This window comes from Calidris pugnax, unplaced genomic scaffold (genome assembly GCF_001431845.1).
Source record: "Calidris pugnax isolate Ruff unplaced genomic scaffold, ASM143184v1 scaffold98, whole genome shotgun sequence".
NCBI classification, from domain to species: Eukaryota; Metazoa; Chordata; class Aves; order Charadriiformes; family Scolopacidae; genus Calidris; species Calidris pugnax.
The window spans coordinates 1,311,932-1,330,479 of record NW_015090829.1 but is presented as its reverse complement, the minus strand read 5'-3'; the positions used below and the strand labels follow the sequence as shown (position 1 = coordinate 1,330,479).

The 18,548-nt window shown below is 53.9% G+C and overlaps 1 protein-coding gene across 1 annotated transcript; it reads right to left on the bottom strand.

Moving 5' to 3' along the window:
- Nucleotides 1–1,446: 1,446 nt before the first annotated feature.
- On the bottom strand, nt 1,447–18,299 carry LOC106887203 (inner centromere protein-like). The gene is made up of 20 exons (XM_014940634.1): nt 18,175–18,299; nt 17,847–17,991; nt 17,404–17,517; nt 14,054–14,745; nt 12,925–12,976; nt 12,246–12,279; nt 11,330–11,429; nt 10,582–10,672; nt 9,438–9,573; nt 9,216–9,350; nt 8,648–8,659; nt 7,974–8,083; nt 7,540–7,651; nt 6,247–6,357; nt 5,806–5,936; nt 5,540–5,618; nt 4,104–4,205; nt 3,757–3,867; nt 2,207–2,363; nt 1,447–1,711 (listed from the first exon to the last, which is right to left on the bottom strand). The coding sequence occupies exons 2-20, from the start codon at nt 17,987–17,989 to the stop codon at nt 1,506–1,508; spliced, it is 2,628 nt and encodes an 875-aa protein (XP_014796120.1). The 5' UTR covers nt 17,990–17,991; nt 18,175–18,299; the 3' UTR covers nt 1,447–1,505.
- Between the last annotated feature and the right edge of the window lie 249 nt (nt 18,300–18,548).

The window sequence follows — 18,548 nt, the reverse complement described above, 5'->3', positions numbered from 1 at the left end:
CCAGGCCATCGCAAAACTCCACAAAACCACTCTGGCCAGCTGGAGAGCTTCTCTGAAGATAGGCCAGCAGGACCAGATGGCTCTGAACAGGCCCGTGACCATGTTTCTGTGGTGGCTCTGGGCAGCCTGCACCTGAGGGTGAAGGGGAGAGAGACCTTATGGCACTGGGGACAGGGCTGGGGACATGGACCCCCCTCCTTGGGGTGGGCTCACAGCTCTGACCCTGTAGAGATGGTGTATAGCTCTGTACTTGCAGGAGGGACCCCAGCCCCACACATCATGTCACTACAGCGGGACAGACTCCTCCATGGTGCTCACATTTGTGCCGGATGGTGCAGCCCAAGGGGGAACTGGAGAAAGAGGAAGGAAAAGGTGATTATGGCAAGTGTGGAAGATGGCTTCCCTTGGGGACTTTCCCTTCTCATTGAGCACCTTCCTCACTGCTGCTGTCACGGGGTTTGGTTGCCCAAACGGCTCCTGGAGTACTGCTGGCTGCTCCAGCTGCCCCTCCGGGGGCTGGAAGGGACACAAGGGGGGTCCCAGGATCTGCCCCAGCGTGTGGTGACTGTCCCCAGGGAGCCGCTGCAGGAGCCAGGAGATGCCCAGGGAGCACAGGGCAGGGAGCACTCATGGGCGATGCCAACACAGCCCCAAGGAAGTCACTTACCCACCACCCTCTGTCCAAGCCACAGCGCCCAAAGAGCCGCCTCCTGCTGCAGCAGGAGTGTGCTCCGACGGCTCCTGGAAAGGCAAAACCCCTTCTCCATTAGGAGAGAGCGGAGACAAGACACTGAGACAGCATTTGAACCCTCCAAGCAGATTTTTCTTATCGCAGGAAAAAGATCCTGGCTCAGAGCAACAACTGGTCATGAGAATTCACAGAATCACCATGGTTGGAAGGGACCTCTGAGATCATCACGTCCAACCTCAAAAAGCTGAGAATTCACAGAATCACCATGGTTGGAAGGGACCTCCGAGATCATCGAGTCCCACCTCAAAAAACAACCCAAAAAACAACAACAAAAAAACCCAACAAAAGAAAAACCACACCACCATATCACGCCCACCCACAAAGCTGCTAGTGGTTAGAAGCATTGGTAAATGTACAAAAAAAGCTGAGGGTGGGTTTTGAAAACATTCTCCCCTCAGGCTGATTAAGAAATTTGCTCTTTCCCAGAGGGGTTTCACAGCTTCCTTCTGTAAGGCCCTGCGTGCAGTTCGAGGGAATGTGCGATGGTGCAACACCGTGCCTTCAACACCTGCACCTTCCAACACCTGCATTTCCACTCGCAGAAACCACATCCCAGTCTCAAATCCGCCACCGAGAAGCACCATCCCACTGCGGTGGGGGAAAGGAGGGAAACACTCACAGAGTGTTTATTGCAACAGGGTTTTATTCAGTATTTTTGCAAAAGAAAAAAAAAAGATTAAAATTGTAAATGCACTGTGTGCTAAAACACCAACTGACACACCATCTTGTCATAAACCACATTTTTTGCCATTTCTCAGTTTTTGAAGTTGCAGGATGGGCCGCAGGTGGATTTGGTCCCAGGTGGGGAATGCCACACAGCTGAGCTCGTGCGCTTGAAGTACCGAGGCTTGGTCTTGCCAAAAATGTCCTCCAGCTTGGGGCTGGGAATGAGCCCGAAGATCTGGTCAACGTTGAGGGGGTGGTAGTACTGGTACACAACGGCCTGGTTGAGCTGGGACCCTGCAGGAACAGCCACAGCGGAGAAGCAGACTCCTTACCAGGGAGCTTTGGGTGCCCTTTCCCACAGCACCTGCAGGACACTCACACTGCTTCTGCTGGAAAAGCTGTGACCTCCACAGTGGGATTAAGTTTTCCCACTCATGGCAAAGCTTTGAACCCCTTGCCCATCCCCGGGCTGGCAGCAGGTTTGCTTTTAGTTACTCAGCACCCCAGATGTACCCCAGACCCTCACATCTCCTTCTCTCAGGAGGATGGTGCTACCTCCAGCCTCTTCCCACCCTTGGATCCAGACACAGGGAGGACTCTGGTTTAACTCCAGCAGCACAGCACTGGCAGGGCAGCAGCCCCAGCTCCCTCCCCACTCAGGGCCAGCCCCGATGAGGTTTTGCTCCTGGGTCGCACTTGGGGGATGCTGAGATTGCACCGAGTGAACCTGGAAAGCTCCAGCTCCCCAGGGAAGGGATTAAAAGAAGGCAAAACCAACTTGGCACCTACCATCAGCCCAGGCAGGGACAGGCTTCCGAGGGTCATTCTCATCATCTGTGGAGTCGTCACTGTTCAGGTCCATCCCATAGTTATTTTCATTTACCGTCGGGGATCTGGACTCCTTCGTGCCCTTTGGGGGCACCAAGCAGGGTGTGGAGATGGGCTTCTGGGAGCAGAGAGCATGGATCAGAACGGGAAGCGGGATCAGGCACCAGCCAGACAAGAGGATCCTGCCCAGGTCCTGCAGCCAGAGGCTGTCACGGCAGCCCCCTCGCAGCGAGGGACCCAGGAGGTGAGCTCCTGATGGCTCACGCTGGGCACAGAGCTGCACTGACCAGGGAAGGCAGCCAGAAACAAGAGCTGACACCTGATGCATCACTGACACTCATTTTTCCCCCCTAGTTCAATAAAAACCAGGAGAGCCCAAAGGGTCACCTGTGTACCAGAAGCCCTTGGCCTACCCCTTAACCGGGACACCTGTAACATTCCTACTGACAGGTAGCTTTAGATTTTTGGTAAAACCCAGAAGCTGTGTACCAGAAGCCCTTGGCCTACCCCTTCACCAGGACACCTGTAACATTCCTACTTGACAGGTAGCTTGATTTTTGATAAAATCTAAAGTGCTCAAATCCTTTTTGCTTTTTTTTTATTTTATTTTAACTGAACTTTGCCATGAAGCCATGGTCTCGATAGTGAGCTGTAGCTGGGGGCTGCTTTTTTTTTTTTTAATTTTATTTTAACTGAACTTTGCCATGAAACCATGGTCTTGATAGTGAGCTGTAGCTGGGGCTGTACCCCGTGGCAGGATGGCAAACGCAGAGCTGACATGGCCACTGCCCGCCCTGCAGCCTCCAAATGCCAGAACCTGGCCAGGAACAAAGCCAGGAACAAAGCCACGGGCGAGGGCTTGGGGCCACCTCCTGGCTCTGTGGTGAGGAGCAGGGAGGAGAAGACCTGACAGTCATAGCCAGAGGTGCTGACCAGAGAACACACCGGGAAGGAGCCCTCGCTCTGCAGGGCTCTCCGCATGGAGGGAACGTAGGAGTGTACACACGTCTGTACAAATACATCCCTCACTGTGCTCAGTGACCTTATAACTACTTTTAACCCTTTCTCCCTCCTGTTTTTTGTAGAAAAGCCCTAGAAAGACACACCATGTGTGTCTAAGCGCTTGGCATTCGCACACATGGCTCTGGCACTGAAACCCTTCCACGTCTTCTGGCAGAGCTGGTTTCTGCTCCCTGGGGCTCTGACACCAGCCTCAGCACGGAGGGGTCTGGCAGGAAGAGGAGCTGCTCAGCCCCAGGAGCGGAGCGTCTGTGGGCAGAGTTAGTGCCCGGGTCTGTCTGAGCAGCTTTTCCCCCACCCCTGGGGTTCCCAGGTCTGAGCAGGAGCAGCTCCAAGGGGCCCTGGAGCCCCCGGGATGGGGGTGCTGCAGGCTCATCGCCTCAGGGCGTGCTGCCATCCCGTGGCCATCCCCAGCCTCTCTGCCGAGAGAACACTGACTGATGAGACACAGACTGGTTTTATTCGAGGGCTCTGCTGGAAGCAGGACTCACCTTCACCGTCTTGCTCAGCCATGTGCCAGAGGCACCACTCAATGCTTCTGGTTGCTTGTTTTTTTTCTCCTCTCTCAGCTGCTGCTGGGGCTTTTGCAGACCATCGTCCTCCTGTTAAGACACAAGAATTACATTATTCTTCATTCATGTTCACCCAAGCAAAACAACCAGATTATCTCTGGAACTGAGCCATATTTGTCTGGGTTCCTTGGAAAAATAAAAATAAAAATCCTCAGTCCCTCTGTGTCGTCTTCTGCAGAAAAAACCCAAACCCAAGACTCAAAGATGAAGCTTCTCCTGTCTCTGCCCAGATCCCAATTGACAAAGCCTCTGGAGCTCACGCTCACCTTCGCCACTTTGAGCCAGGGATGAGCAGCAGCCACAGCAATGGGTTCTGGTGGCTTGGCTCTCTTCTCCTGCCCAGGCACCTCCTTTGTGTTCTCTGCCTCCTAATAAAGAGAAAAAAAAGTCACTGCTTAAACTCCTTTTCAACCCAAACCACTTTACCAGGAGTCTCTCCCCCCGCACTGCTCCGTAGGGAAGAGCGAACAGGGGGGCAGGAGCTGCAGGCACTTTCCATTACATCCAGCTTCTCTCTTGTCTGCAGGAGCTTTGCTGGGGCTCCTCCAGCCCAGCTGCTGGCAACACACGAAGAATTCAGACCTTCATTAAAATTATATAGCACAAGTAGGAGCTTGAATGTCACAGACCCGGTGAGTAAGAGCAGCAACAGCAAATACAGGAGGAGGGATTTATCCTTAGGAGGAGCAGCATTTGGGGGGTTGATTTTTTTGGTAATGAAGAAGGCAGAAGAAAGAGTGATGTTAAGAGAGTGAAAAGAAAACGTTACTGTGATATCTTGAGACAAACAGCCTTGACTTTAAGCCATAACATTCTTTGTATAAATGCAAATGATGTTACATGAAGCCATATGACACCTGAAGTTTGTGACGGGGACGGCATCCTCCAAATACAGGGAGTGAATGTAGCACAAAAAAAAAAAATAGATGTCTTGCTGTGGGAAAGTAAGGGAAGATTGGTGAGGACGACTGTAAATACCCTCAAGTGACTCCCATGTGGGGTGCTGGAAAACACATATCACACTAATTATTGCTTAGTTTTGTGTGCTCAACAAGTAGAACATCTGCACTTAAGTAACACAGGCCTGGGATGGACTCAGGGGTACCTTATCAAACACACCTGAGATTCCTGCCCTGCTGCTGAAGAGATCAAAGCCCAGCAGAAAACTCCGCCTGCTGGAATCCTGGAAATACAGCCCCAAGCAGCAAGTGGGAGCTCCCTCACTCCCTGGCTAACAAGGACACTCGCTCTGCGGTGCCTGCGGCCCCTGCTTGCCTGCCTCTGCCCAGGTGCTGCTTCAGAGGTTCCCTGAGCCATGAGGTATTGAGATTAAATTGGTTCTTTGCCCTTAATCCATGGTTTTGTGGTTGTTCCTGTGTCCTGCCTGCATTGGCTCACACACTTGCTAATTTCCATATGCATTTAACTGTCAGCGAATGCCACTTGGAGGTGTTCTTCCAAGCACCATTGTATGGCTGTCACCCACCCTGTGACGGGGCCGGCTTATTCTGACACACACCCCAACTCCTTACAGTAACACGTTTGGCTCCTCATCGCTTTCATTACATTTGTTTCTCTAAATAACTTAATAGTGAGGGTTACAACCTTAAACAGTAACACAGCACTCGATAAATGAGTCTGATGTTCAAGTCAGTCAGTGTATCCTACACACAGAAGTTGTTCAAGACACCTAACTCCCCACCTTTATGTTTTCCTCAGCAAACACTGCTGACTCCAGCTCTGGCTTGGGGGCCTTCTCTTTCCCACGCAGTTTGTGATCCCTGGGGGAAAAAACCCTAGGATTTAGCTACAGAGAAACGCATGTCCACCCTCCCCCGAGCACCCCAGACCTTGGGGACAGCCTGACAGTCCCATCAACCTCCCAGTTCCAGCAATACACATATATATTTACTGCTTCACCATGCCTGCTGCCTGCTCCCCTCCTCCAGGGCAGATCCCAGCTGATACCTCTCCTTTGCTTGTTCCACCTGCTGCTGCTCCACAAGGTTTCTCAGTTCCAAGACTTTATTTCCTTTTTCTTTCATTTCATCCTCTCTCCTTTTCTGCAGTGGTCCTTGCTGCTCAAATTCATCTTCCTCCTGCAGAAGACAGAAGAAGACACCTGTAACCCTCCAGTCACATGGGGAAAGATGGGAGGACATGAAGCAAACGCTTTGAGACAACCTGTGCATGTTCTATCTCATTTTTACCTCCCACGGCCCGCCCAGCAGCTGCCCCCTGTCCCCACAGCTACCTTTGTGTTCAAGCCCAACATCAACTGAACAGAAAACCTGCACAGGGACCCCGAAATCCCTGCAGCTGGAGGGGCAGTAACCGGTGCCCATCCCACCAGTTCCCTGCTACCCCCTTCCTTCTCCACATGCAGGAGGGGCCCAGAGCTGCTCTTACCGCCCTCGGTGCCTTCTGCTTCCACGTGTCAGCTTCCCCAGGCTTCCTCAGCAGCTTCCTCCTGCTCCGCTCCTCTGCCCCCTTCTCCTCCCGCCCCTGGGACAGGCGCACCTGGGAAAGCCACAGTGTCTGCTCCACTGCCCTGAGGACACCCCGCAGCCTCGTCCAAGGGGAGGACGAGGAAGGCTTTGGAATTCTGTGATATTCTGGGATCTAATGAGACTGAGAACCCACCACCCGGCAAGCAGCACATGGGCACTGGATTTAGCACCAGCCTCCAGCACAAGTCCACCACTTAGAGGCCATGTGCAGACACCCAGTCCCTGGGTGACAGGAGAAATGAGAATAGAGACTGTTACATGGCCCCAAAACCCATGACTCCCTCTTGTGACTCTGCAGAACAAGGGAATGTAGCACCTGGGTTAGGCTCTGCCTGTGGTGCTGCTGCTGCCTGAGCTGCAGCACAGACTGGGCTGTAAAAGCTGGGGGCAGAGACAGCTCCTTCACCCCAGCTCTGTCCCAGCAGGAGCACCAGCACCTCTGCAGACCAGCCTGGGCTGGGGGTGCTTTTAGCCACTCAGGCTTTGGGAAAGGCTGGAAGGAGCACATTCCTATGTTTTCTAAGGCTGAGCCTTTCCAAAGGCTGCTGTGACTGTGGGTCAGGCAGGCACAGCCTCCCCCAGCCCCACAGAGCCTGCAGGGCTGTAGGGAAGCAGCAACGCTGTCTGTACACAGCCATCAGCAGCCCATCCTGGTGTGCTCTTCATCTTCAACCCGTCCTCAAGAGAGGGCAGACAGGGCTTTAACACACAAACACGATACAAATGCACACACAGCCCCATCTACCAGCCAGAAGCATCCCCTGTGTGCCCGGCAGCTCTTCTCTCCCACTGTGTTCTTTGCAACCCCCTGTGAATGCCACGGCTTTGTTGTGTGTGCAGGTCAGTGCACAGAGCTCGCCCAGCGCACCGCGGGCTGGGTAAGGGTGTCTCATCTCAGGCCTCTGCACACACAAGGGATGCTGCCACATTCCATGAGCGCAGAGCACCATGAACACTGCATGTCAGAACAGGAACGTTTAGCACCACTGCAGAGGTGTGGAGAACAAAAGCCTCCTCTTGCTCGACAGAGAATTCCACTGTCTCTGATGCAGACATACCCACCACCTGATTAGTCACCACCAGCAGCAACCCTGGGCTTGTGCCAGTGGCCTGTTTGCACCCTTTTGGTCTCACAGCTCAGGGAGGCAATGTCACTGCACCGAGCAGTCCACGGCCTGGTCAGCCTTCTTACCTTATCATCATTCTGCAAGATCTTCTGCTCCATCCGCTTTTTCTTCTCCTCTTCCATTTGCTCCACCCGCTCCCGAGCCTGCAGTGCCTTCCTCAGACGCTCTTCCCTCTTCCTGTGTGTGGGGGAGAGGAGCTGGTCAGCTTTGTACACTCTTGTACAGAAGGTGATGGGGGAATGGGGACTTGCTGGGGTAACTGGGGAAAACAGTGACGCTGCTTGACTTGCTTTGGCCAAGCCTGGGCTCAGCTCACCTCTGCAGTAAACTCAGACATTATTGGGGGCTTTGCACCAGTGCAGCCCTCGCTGCAGCAAGCCATGGCCAGCAGTGCCCGGGGTGCCACAGGGCAGCAGCGCTGGCCGCCGGGCAGGGATGGGCCCCCAAGGCAGCTCCATGTTGGAGCAGGGAGGAGCAGGAGGTCAAGGAGCCAACTCACTGCTTCATTTCTGCCTGACGCCGTCTCTTCTCCTCCTCCACTTTCTTCCTCCTCTGTTCCTCAGCCTCCTGCTTCTTCCTGAGGCTTTCCAGCCTCTGCCGCTCCTTCTCCTGAGGGGAGATGAATGCAGACTGTGCCAATGGCCTGTTTCTGCCCCAGCAGCCAGAGGTGAGGCAGCCTGTAAAGGACTCACTGGCAGAGTCACAGGGACCCCCAGACTGAGAGGGGAATGGAAGAGTAGCAAAGAAACAACACGGGTTTAGCAAAAGCACTTATTCAACTAATAAGAGCAGAAGAGACACGGGGATAGGAGGGAAACACCTCCATCCTTCAGCAGGGAGTGTGTTTAGGAAAGGAACGGCACACTCCTGCTGTAGGTGACCACCTGCAACACACGCGCTGTGCCTGTCACCCACACCAGCAGTGGGGAGAAGGGGGAGAAGGGGCACTGTGCAAGTCATCTTGCTTGGAGACAAAAAGCATTCCCAGCATTTCCCAGCCCCAGCAGAACACACCTGCAAAGAGATCCTGCCACCTCACCACTGGTGGGGCCAGTTTACTCATCTGGCCAGCGAGCTGCGTGGACGGCAGTGAGGGGAGAGAGCTGTCAGTGAGGCAAGAGGCACGGCTGCTAGAACCTTCCAGCCCCCACTGCTAAGGGTGTCATTACTTACAACAAAGTCTCCCTGTAGAGAAGAGACAAAGAGAAATGATTGAGGGTTTGGAAGTAACACTGGAACCCCCTTCACAGCACACACACCCCGTTCTCAGCTGTGGCTCCTTACCAGAGTGTGGTAGAGCCCAGTGCCTGACCCCACTCTGCCTTTCAGCCCCACAGCCACCAGCTTTGCCAGACACAAGGTCACATTCCCACAGCAAAGGGAAAAGCTCCCTACTTTCCTGTGGTTCAACAGTCCCAGAATATAAAATGTCTCTTCTGGCTACAGATAGAGCAGCTGAGGCTTCCCTTTGTACCAGGAAGGTTTGAGGACCGGTGGTAAAGACCCCCGGCCAGTAACAACATGTGTGTACAGACTGTGCAAGGCAACACCAGCCAGTCTCCCTTCCCTGGGGAGGCTGAAGTAGAATTGAGGCCAGTTTGCTGCGAGGACCTGCACTGATCCATGGCAGCAGACAGAATTAGTAATACATTTACACTTTTCCAAGCAAGCAGTCCCTCCTTCCGCTCCCCAAACTCAATCCCCTCCTCCAGCCCTGCAAGGGAAGGTGGGACTGACGCACCTTAAGGTTGGGTCGGGTGGGAGTGTTGTGTTTGATGAAGTTTTTGATGATGCCCCCACGTCCTGTGGGTCCCGGGCTTGTGAGCAGCTGGTTTCGCTGCACAGCCTGCAGGAAGTTCTTCAGTGGTCTCACAACCTAAGAGGAAAAGATGTATTGCTGGAAGTACTGGTGGATGCACTGCTGGAAGGGAGAGGGGGGCGAAGGACCATGGCACCCACTCACCCTGCTAGCTGGAGAGGAGGAAGCTGGAGCCTGGTTTGCTGAACTCTTGTGCTTGTCGTCCAAAGGGGAAAGGGTCTGACCCCCCTGCTGCTGCCCATTCCATATAGTGCCCATCGCTTGTTTATAGGTCCGTGTCCTGACAGCATTAGCAAGAGCAATTAGCAATTAGCATTGACACTCCCCGATCTTGCCAGAAGCATTTACTTGCTGTTACACACTCCCCTCTGCCCGCTCGCTGCCCCCAGAGGCCATGCCCCACTGTGAGCTGGGCCAGCCCCGTGGCAGGCACTCCATCTCATGGGGAATGAGGATGGGAGAGGCAGGGGATGGCCCAAATCCCAGCCAGCGAGAAGTCCTGGTTCTGTTGGGTGTCAACAGCAGGAGACAGACACCCCCTGTGTGTCAGCAGCTAACCAGCCCAGCTGCCTCACCGGCAGGGTTCACGGGCTTTATAAATACTTCAGATGCTCACAGATTTACCTGTGTCACAAACTACTTCACTGGCACTCCCTAATTCCAGGGAAAGTCAGAGGGGGCAGCTTCACTGCACGATCAGGGCCCGATCCAGCAGCAGCCCTGAGGAAGGCTGCAGATCCTGACCCATCACACGGTGCTCAGGTGAGGAGAGGGGCTACTGCTACTCCCCAACCACTACCCATGGCAAATTCACCCCAGCAAAGCCAGGGCAGGGGACTTGAGGGCAAAGCTAAAAGTGGCTGAAATCTCACGTGAAACACCAGTAACACAGGCAGTGAGGAAACAAGTCAGGTATTCCAGACACTTGCACAAGATAAAAATAAATGGGTCAGTCACCTACTCACGTTGCCTTCTGAAACCTCTCCTGCACCACCCCTTTACGAGCCACTCAGAGCCATGCCCGAGCCCTGAGTTAACCCTGCTGGCTCAGTCACCTTTGCTGGTCTGGGCATGAACTCCTGTGTCTGCTTCACAGACCCAAACAAGGCTCAAGGAGTCATGAGGAACTCCCAGAAGACCAGATTCGGCCAAAGATTTCAAAACTACATTGGAAGGTGGGGTGGGGGGGAACAAACACCGAAAGCTTATTAAATGAGTTACTTAAAAGACTAGGCCCAAGTCCTTCCAGACCACTGGCTCATTCCTCCTCCTTGCAAATGTCTCATACCAGATGCGTGAGGGATTCTGCTGGGACTCGGCACAGCGGGGTTGCTCCTGGTTCTTGTTCTGGGCTTCACTGGTTGGATTCACACAGCTTCCTGCCAAGAGACCTGCAGTTAGCACCACACACACCGCAGGGCTCCAGGTCTGCTCTCAGCTCTCCTGTGCTCAGAGCCCCACAGGCCTGGATGGGTCCCTGGAGTATCAGGGTTGTGTGTGCACACCACAGCACGCACCCAGTACAGACCCTTCTGCAAAGGCACAACCAGCCTCACCAGAAGGTCTCCAGCTCCAGCTGCTTCCCTGATCCCAGGGCTCCCACCATGGATACACACAAAACCTGAATCTCTCCCTCTCCTTGCTTTGAGGCACAGTAAATAAACGTGTAAATCCTCACATAACTGAATCCAGAGAAAAGACATGTCAAGGCACTTGAACAGACCATTAACCTGCGTGGAAGACTCCAGGTCTAAGAACAATGTCCTTTTAAAGTGTCCCCACTGACTCACTCTGCAGCCTGAAGCTGAGCAGTACTGCATTTCTCTTGAGGCCTGGACACATTTAGAAGTTGTCCTTGCTTATCTAATTCCATGTCTTACCTCTTCAGGAGATCAAAATTTACTTGAAAAGTTGCCTTGCCTGGTCAGAGGTGGTTTTGTTTCAGCACAAGTCTCAGACTTTCCACAAACCCTCATGTTGACTCTCTGGTCTGTGTGTTTTTTCATGTGAGAAAAGCAAGATCAACTTGAAGTTACCTCCATCCTTCCCTGCCTGCTGCTCAGGAGGAGACAAGTGCTGTGCAGGGGGCCTGGAAACTTGTGCACTTTTGCTTGAATCGGGGATGTCTTCAGCAGTCTGCAGGAAAAGGAAACATTCCCTTTGCACAATTGCTCCAAGAACAAGACTACCATGGACCTGCTGCCCTGAAAGGGCCCATCACTTCCAGCTGCCAGGCCAGGGCCTGTCTATCCCTCAACCAGAGCTGTGCTGCACGGACACTGAGCATCTTCTTTGAGTAAGAGGGGGCTGCTCAGACACCAGCCTCTGCAGGAGGGACAGCTGCCCAGCACCTCTCAGCCAGCACAGAAGCTTTACCGAACCTGGACTCCAAAGTCAAAGTGCTTTAAGAATGACAGGCAGCTTCTGCACACCTTGGAGACACCAATTTTCAAGCTACAGGTATTCCAGTCCTGAAGGACAGGTCCCTGCAGAGCATTTCAGGTCGCAGGATCGTTGGGCACTGCAAGCACCACTATTCCCACAGGAGGGGAAGCAGAGGTTGCAGGCACAGCCTCAGTGGCCAAGAAATGCACTTTAGCTTGAACTGCCCTCCTGATTTCTGCAGCTCAGACCAGGCACGCACCAGAGACTCAATTACTATGCCCAGCTGACAGGCAGAAGCTGGCTGATGCCCGGGAATGTGGCCAAGCACCTCCAAACACTCCATCCTGAAGAGGCCTCATCAAGGCAGAAAATGTCTCTGCCCACCAGGAGCCAGAGCACAACCGGCTGCAGGGGCAGCTCTGGCCAACCCAGCTGAGCTTAAAGGGAGGTGACAGAACGATCCTCGGCCATGCTCCCCACTGCCAGTGGCAACACTCAGCCAAAGGCATCAACTCAGGCAAGATGATGTCCAGATAGATAGTTTGTAGGTTGTTCCTTAGAACTTACCTTTTCGCTTAGGGGGTTCAGTTCCAGGCTGGGTCTGTAAAAGAACAGCTATTTTAATTATGTCAACTCTCCAAAGGACTAGTCACAGGTGATTAAAGTATGGTGGAGCCTGCACGTGGGACCCCAAAGAAAGCACAGATAAATCTAAGCACATCCAGAGCACAGGCCTGGATGTTTCAGCCAGGCCACGCAGAGCAGGACCTGCAAATTCTTTCAAGGGGCTGTTCTGTTGCATCACTGACCAGCCTTGTCCTCTGCCACAGAACTACCATGTGGCAGGTAAAAAGGAGGCTCCAGGAGCCTTAGGCTGAGCCTTACCTGCCCGGCTCTTGGCTCGGAGCCTAGCTGAACCCACCACCAGGCACTGGGAGACTGGCAACAGCCAAGAATCCCAGGACATAACCCCCAGGATGCTGGCCCACACCCAGCAGAGGGGCGGCTGGCAGCCTCTCCAGCCCCACGGCACAGGCTGGAGCCCACCCTCACCCTGCTCTGGACATGCTTCGGAAAGGGAAGCACAAACTTTGGGTATCAACCAGCCCCAGGTGACAACATCACCTCAACTGTCTGTTACAAAACTAGGCCTAGATCTGTAATACAGAAGCAACCCATATAGCTGCTCTGCAGGGTTTTCTCTGCTTTTTTGCTTTCTTCCCCCTGCTTTATGTGGTAGCCTCACCTCACACTGCTGGTCCCATCTTCTTCTACAAACACCTCCAGGGAGCTTTGACCTGGGGGAGAAGAACAAACACTAAGCCTGGGGATTTCATGCCGAGGCTTCCCAAGAGCAGGCCCGTGTGCGTGGTGGAGCTCAGGTCCCTGCAGGCTCCCCTGCCAGGGAACACGCCGATTGCTCATCCCAGCTTTCCACACCAGCACCGCCACCGCCCTCGAGTGTCACTGACAAACTGGTGTGGGCTGGGAAGCAGCAGCTCCTCTGCCTGCAGACGGCTCCAGCTGCACAAACACGCTCCTGCCTGTGTCAGAGACTGCCTTTCCCCGTCAAGCGGCTTCAGCTCCTGCCTCCCTACATGGTTTTAAGCAGAGATTTGGTGGATTTAGGCTGATTTCATTCCCCTCATAACACCACTTAGCTGGAAGTGTTATAACAAATGCCTAAGTACAGTGTGACTCAAAGCTGACAAAACTAAATACCAAAGGCCTCAGCACTTTATTAGAAGCCAATCTGACTTCAGAAGCAATGACTTCAGAAAGTCCAAACAGCAAAACCTTCCCAGGAGCAGTGGGAGCAGAGGACACGAGTTTAGCGCTACCAGGAATAGCCTGGATTTCTGAATCCTGTTTCCTCCACTGACTGTGCTGTCGGGTTCTCAGTCCATCCACTCTCCTACCTTCACCCAGAAAGCGTTTCAACTCCTCTGCCAATTTCAGGGGTGGAGACATTCAGTTCCTATAGATTTTTTTGAGAGTTGGCAGAAGACACACAAACTAAAGCCCTCCCCAGGGAAGGCAACAGTCTCTTCTGACCAGCCAGGCCACCTTTCCCCTTTCACTCTTGGTTTTTCTGCCACCCACAGCCCGTGTGACCCCCCCTCCAGCCCCTGTGCCCATGCCCCCGCAGACACTTCCTTCACCTGCAGCAGAACACGGCCCGAGACATGGTCCATCAGCAGACAAGGACCCCACGATCGCACCCCAATCGGGTGGAAGCCATGAGGCCTGTTGACCAGGAGGCCGAGAGGAGCCAGAGCTAATGGGGATGAGCAGCTCCAGAGCTGATTACTCCCCACAAAGCTGAGAAGCTGATTTAGCCAAACGAATTCACTCGGCAACTGAAGGGAACTTACAGCTCACTCTGCTGGAGGCAGAGGATGATTCTCGCGATGCTGCTTTCTTTGAGATGGCCCTGCTGATCGACCTCCGGATCATGCTCTCTCTTTTGCCAGCCAGTGAGTATTTTTGTACCAAGGAGGTCCGATGGCTCTTGCTGGGGCCACCCACCGAGCTCTGGCGTCCTGAGCAACGGCGCGTTTTGGATTTCGCTTTAGTCGTTTTGTTGTCAGAGTCCTGGAAAAGCACTATTTTGAGACCTTGAGGAGACAGATCTCCTTGGAGCATGGCAGGATCTCCATTTCTAGCAGCCTTGGGAGTGGAGGTACTTGCTCCTCTCTTGGGGGCCTCCTCCCCATCTGCCTGGCCACCGGGGACTGCAGGGATGGAAGACACACCATGAGGCTCAGTGGTCACATCCCCCTCAGGTAACTGCTGCCCCTTAGCAGCCCGACAGGCTGCATCCCTGCCATCGGGGCTCTGCGGGCTGTCCCCACAATCCTTCTTTGCCATGGGAGCTTCTGCTGGCCATTTTCCAGTTGGTTCCAGGGGGTGAGTTTCAACGCTGGCCTGAGACCCCACTGCAGGCTCGGGCACGGACACCTCTTCCCCTGGGCAGCTGAGGCTCCGGGGCTGGTCTTTGCTGGGGCACTTTTGGGAGCTCAGCTTGGAAGACACTGGCATGACACCGCTCCTCCTTCTGGACAACCTTAAATAAAAACAATTTTACATGAAGCAATGAAGAAGCCTCCTGCTCCCAAATGATTTTTAGAGAAAAAAAAAGCAGACAAGTTTTGAGTGAACCTGCAGAGCTCTTCCCTCCACCATTCCCCCTCGCAACCCATCTCTCATTGCTGGTGAAATGCGGGAGCTGAAGCCTGAGAGCCCGCAGATGTGCTCCAGCAGATTTAGCTGGAACAATTTAGAAATTGCTGCTTACTGCTCTCTGCTGCCCGCAAGGTGTTTTTTTGCTGGACGCTACCACTCAACACCAGAGGCAGGGAAGCAGGGCACACACCCTCCCTGCAGCCACCCCAGCTGCCAGCCCGGGCGCTGGGTGACTCACAATTAAAGGTTGTATCGTTGGAGACAGCAGCAGCCAAGGCACCAGGGCACTCCTCGCTCTTTGTAACCCACAGCCCCAGGTGGGGTGACACCAGGGGACAGCAAAGTCATACTGGTACTGCCAACTCCGCTATGTTGGCCTTGAGCAAATCCACAACGGGAGGGATTTGGGGTCAGAGATACCACAGTCTCTCACGATCAGCTCCCTGTGGAAGTCTCCCCTGTGGAGATCTACAAGATCCCAGCCAGAAGCAGAAGGCTCTGCTGCTCTGGGGCAGGCTGCTCGGTATAAAGCACATTCCAGTGCTGGGGAGGCAGGGACCCGGGTGCTGAGAGAACATCCATGGCTCTGCACGCAGAGTTTAAGAACAGGCTGGGATACACATGGTACCCGACAGTGCAATCTTGAGGAAGGCAACTCAAACCACATCTGTGCAGTCAGGACTTGGGAATTCTCTGAGTTACTGCTATTTAAGAGAAAATGTATCAGGTACAGTAGCCGTCTCCAGCTCTATTGTCTCTCTATTGTTAAACCTGACCAGCTAAGCAGAGCCTTGGGGAACCTCAGCAGTGAAACCCTCTTGGTTCCATCAGGTAACGAGAGGCTGGAGCCACATACTTGACCAACAAGTCAAGGAGACTGGGTAGGTGCACAAATCCAAAGCCAAAGGACAACTCTGCTGCCCGGACAAAGACAGCTTCCCACACCAGAGTGACCCAGAGGAGCCAGGAAAAGGGTGGGGACTGGAGACAAAGACCAAAAGGAGAGCTGATGTGGAAGCGTACAACAGCTCGAGAAGGCAGCTGAGAAACACCACCGCGGTGTAAGGAGGTTGGACAGCCCCCAGTGCACAACCAGCAGCGAGCAGGGACCTGTCCCACTGCCAGTGTTCACACCGGTAACTTCTCCCCTCCTTCCAGCCTCCTCCTCCCAACTCCTCATTCTGACCTCCAGCAAGAAGAGGGACATTTTGCTGGAATTAGCAAAAAGCAACTACTAATTAGGAAATGTGTAACTAACAATACACTAAGAAATGGGTTTTTAAATACATACTGAGAAAAACAAGAGCGAGGAAAACAACAATGGCCTGACCCTGCAGGATGGAGCACAACGTGCTGAACCACAGCATGAACTTCCTGTTGAGGAGTGACCCCCCGCCCGCCCCGGCGTTTTGTCGCATCAGCAGATCCTTCTCAAAATGAAGTCTAAACACAGAAAAATACACACAAGGCTCATCTTCTTCAGGGGGCAACCCAGCTGCTACCTGAAAACTAACAGAATGTCTTCAGAGCTCTCCCTGTTTAGATCTGCAGTATTTTCTTCTCCTGCCCTCCTTTACCACACACACACACGAACTTCCCACGCTCCCTTGCTATTCTTGCTGCTCTCTGCATCCTCCATGTCTGCTTTCTGACAGCCTTTTAGTTCTAGCTCTTCCTGTCCAACTTCTGTGGGTTTTTCACCACAGTTATCAACATTTAAGTGCCTTAACGCATAAACAGCTTGCCACTGCAAGCCCAGTGACAAAGTTTGGGTGACACTGCAGCACCGTCAGCGTGCCAACCCTGGGCTCGCAGCAGACACCTCTTGGAAGGGCAGCCACCTGCCACTGACCACGAGACAGGGCAGATACAGAGCCAGCCACCACACAGCAGTGGCATCCACGAAGTTAATTAGCATCACAGCCATCCCTGACAACACACACAATTAAATCATGCCCTACACCATCCTGCCTCAGCATTTGTTTGCAGGCAACTGTTGCCTACTTAGGACTGGTATTAAAAACCTCAAGCAGGGCTGGTTCTAAGCAAATCACTTGAAGTTTCTACTTCGGTGTCACCACTTGAGCCTCTGAGCCCTTCTGCCTGCCAGCTCAGAGAACAGCTGTGGACGTGCCGCTTCCACACCTCGCGAGCAGCCAGTGCCACTGTCAGGTTCTCTCAGGCACCGGCACAAAGGTTCAAGGAAGAAACAACCAGTAGCAACCTCAGGTCAAAAATCATGCTGAAACAAAGTCAAATCTGACAAAACTCAAACCTAAACAGACAAGAAAATAAAACACTTATTAATCTTTTTTTCTAAACAGAAAAGAGAAAAAGCAAAAATTAAAGGAAAGCAGCCAAGTCTATCGCAAACTTTTATGAGAATCAAAATCCTAATCTTGAACTGCCCTTTTAAATGTATTTGCTAACTCAGAGAATAAAGCGGGTATTTTATGTTCTTGGGTATGTAGAAGCAGTTACTACTTTGTTTCACCCCTAAACGCCATGCGGCAGAGCCAGAGCAAACCGACTCACCCACCTCCTCCTGTTTGGCTCCTTATTTTCATCTTTCAGGCAGGAGGATCGCCTCTTCTTGGGACGCCTCCTCTGCGATGGTGTTTTAGGCATTAATTCCGGTTCAGCCCCAAAGTTGCTGTTGAGTACACAAGGACAGAAGACAGGCTGCTGCCCCCACTGCCTAAAACAACACTATCCACATATAAGGGTCACTCATTGATAAAGATGAGTTTTGGGCAAGAAACACACGGAATGAAATGTACCAGCCAGCTGGCACCAGGGCCCAAGCCCAGCTGCTGGACACACAGCTTTGCTAAACCAGAGTTCTCAGCTGTAAAGCCCAACGCCCACCCAGCCTTAGGGCAGGGCTGCCCACCAGCAGCCGGGAGCACACCCAGCCTCGTGCTCACCGGGGCCGGGAGCTCCCCAGGGGACGGAGAGGTGCCCCTTGAGCGTAGCCCCTACCCATCCAGCAGCCGCATGCCCTGCTCCTCCACCTCCCGCAGCCAGGCCAAGCGCTTGTGCTCGGCGTCCTGGAGGAACCGGGAGAGCCTCTGCCCACACATCTCCAGCAGCTGCGTGGGGCCGCCAGCCTCTGCCATGGCCATGCCTGAAACACAGAGGGGGAGGCGAAGGCTCGCAGGGACCCGGGGACGGCCCAGGGGCGGGAGAGGAGGCGCCAGGCCCACTCCCGCCTCAGCGCGGGGCGTAAGGGCTGGGGCTCTACACCGCACCCCAGGGAGGCACGAACCAGGAGCTTGGGCCCTAAGAGACCCCGAGTCCCTCTGCCCACCTTCCCCTGAGGTGGAGCCGCCCCGCGGGGCCCAGTCCCACTTCACCGCCACCGGACCCGGCCGCCGCTCGGACCGAGGCCTCGCCTGGCTCTACCGCACCTTCACGAGCACGGCTTCCCTCTCCCGCCCCGAGATCATCCCTCCCTTCACCAATCACAGCGCGCTCCCCCAGAGGCGGAGTCTCTTATTGGCCACAGCTCACGTCCATCACTGCCCTGCCGTTAAAGCCCCGCAGGCTATTTGCCTTACCCGCCAGGCCCCGCCTTCCAAGCTGAGTCCTCCAGGAGCACAGAGACGGGGGAGCAGAGAGGAGTCTGTTTTTGAGCGCTCCCGTGCCGTCTCGTAGCCAATGGGGAGCTCGGCCCGGGGCGCG

Excerpts from the sequence above, each read along its gene's own strand:
- LOC106887203 (XM_014940634.1), bottom strand. The coding sequence starts at position 17,989 with ATGGCCATGGCAGAGGCTGGCGGCCCCACGCAGCTGCTGGAGATGTGT. Across the intron at positions 12,280-12,924 it reads GATGGGACCAGCAGTGTGAG|ACCCAGCCTGGAACTGAACC; the intron begins GTGAGGCTACCA and ends GTTCTTTTACAG. Across the intron at positions 10,673-11,329 it reads GCAGGCAGGGAAGGATGGAG|GAAGCTGTGTGAATCCAACC; the intron begins GTAACTTCAAGT and ends GTCTCTTGGCAG.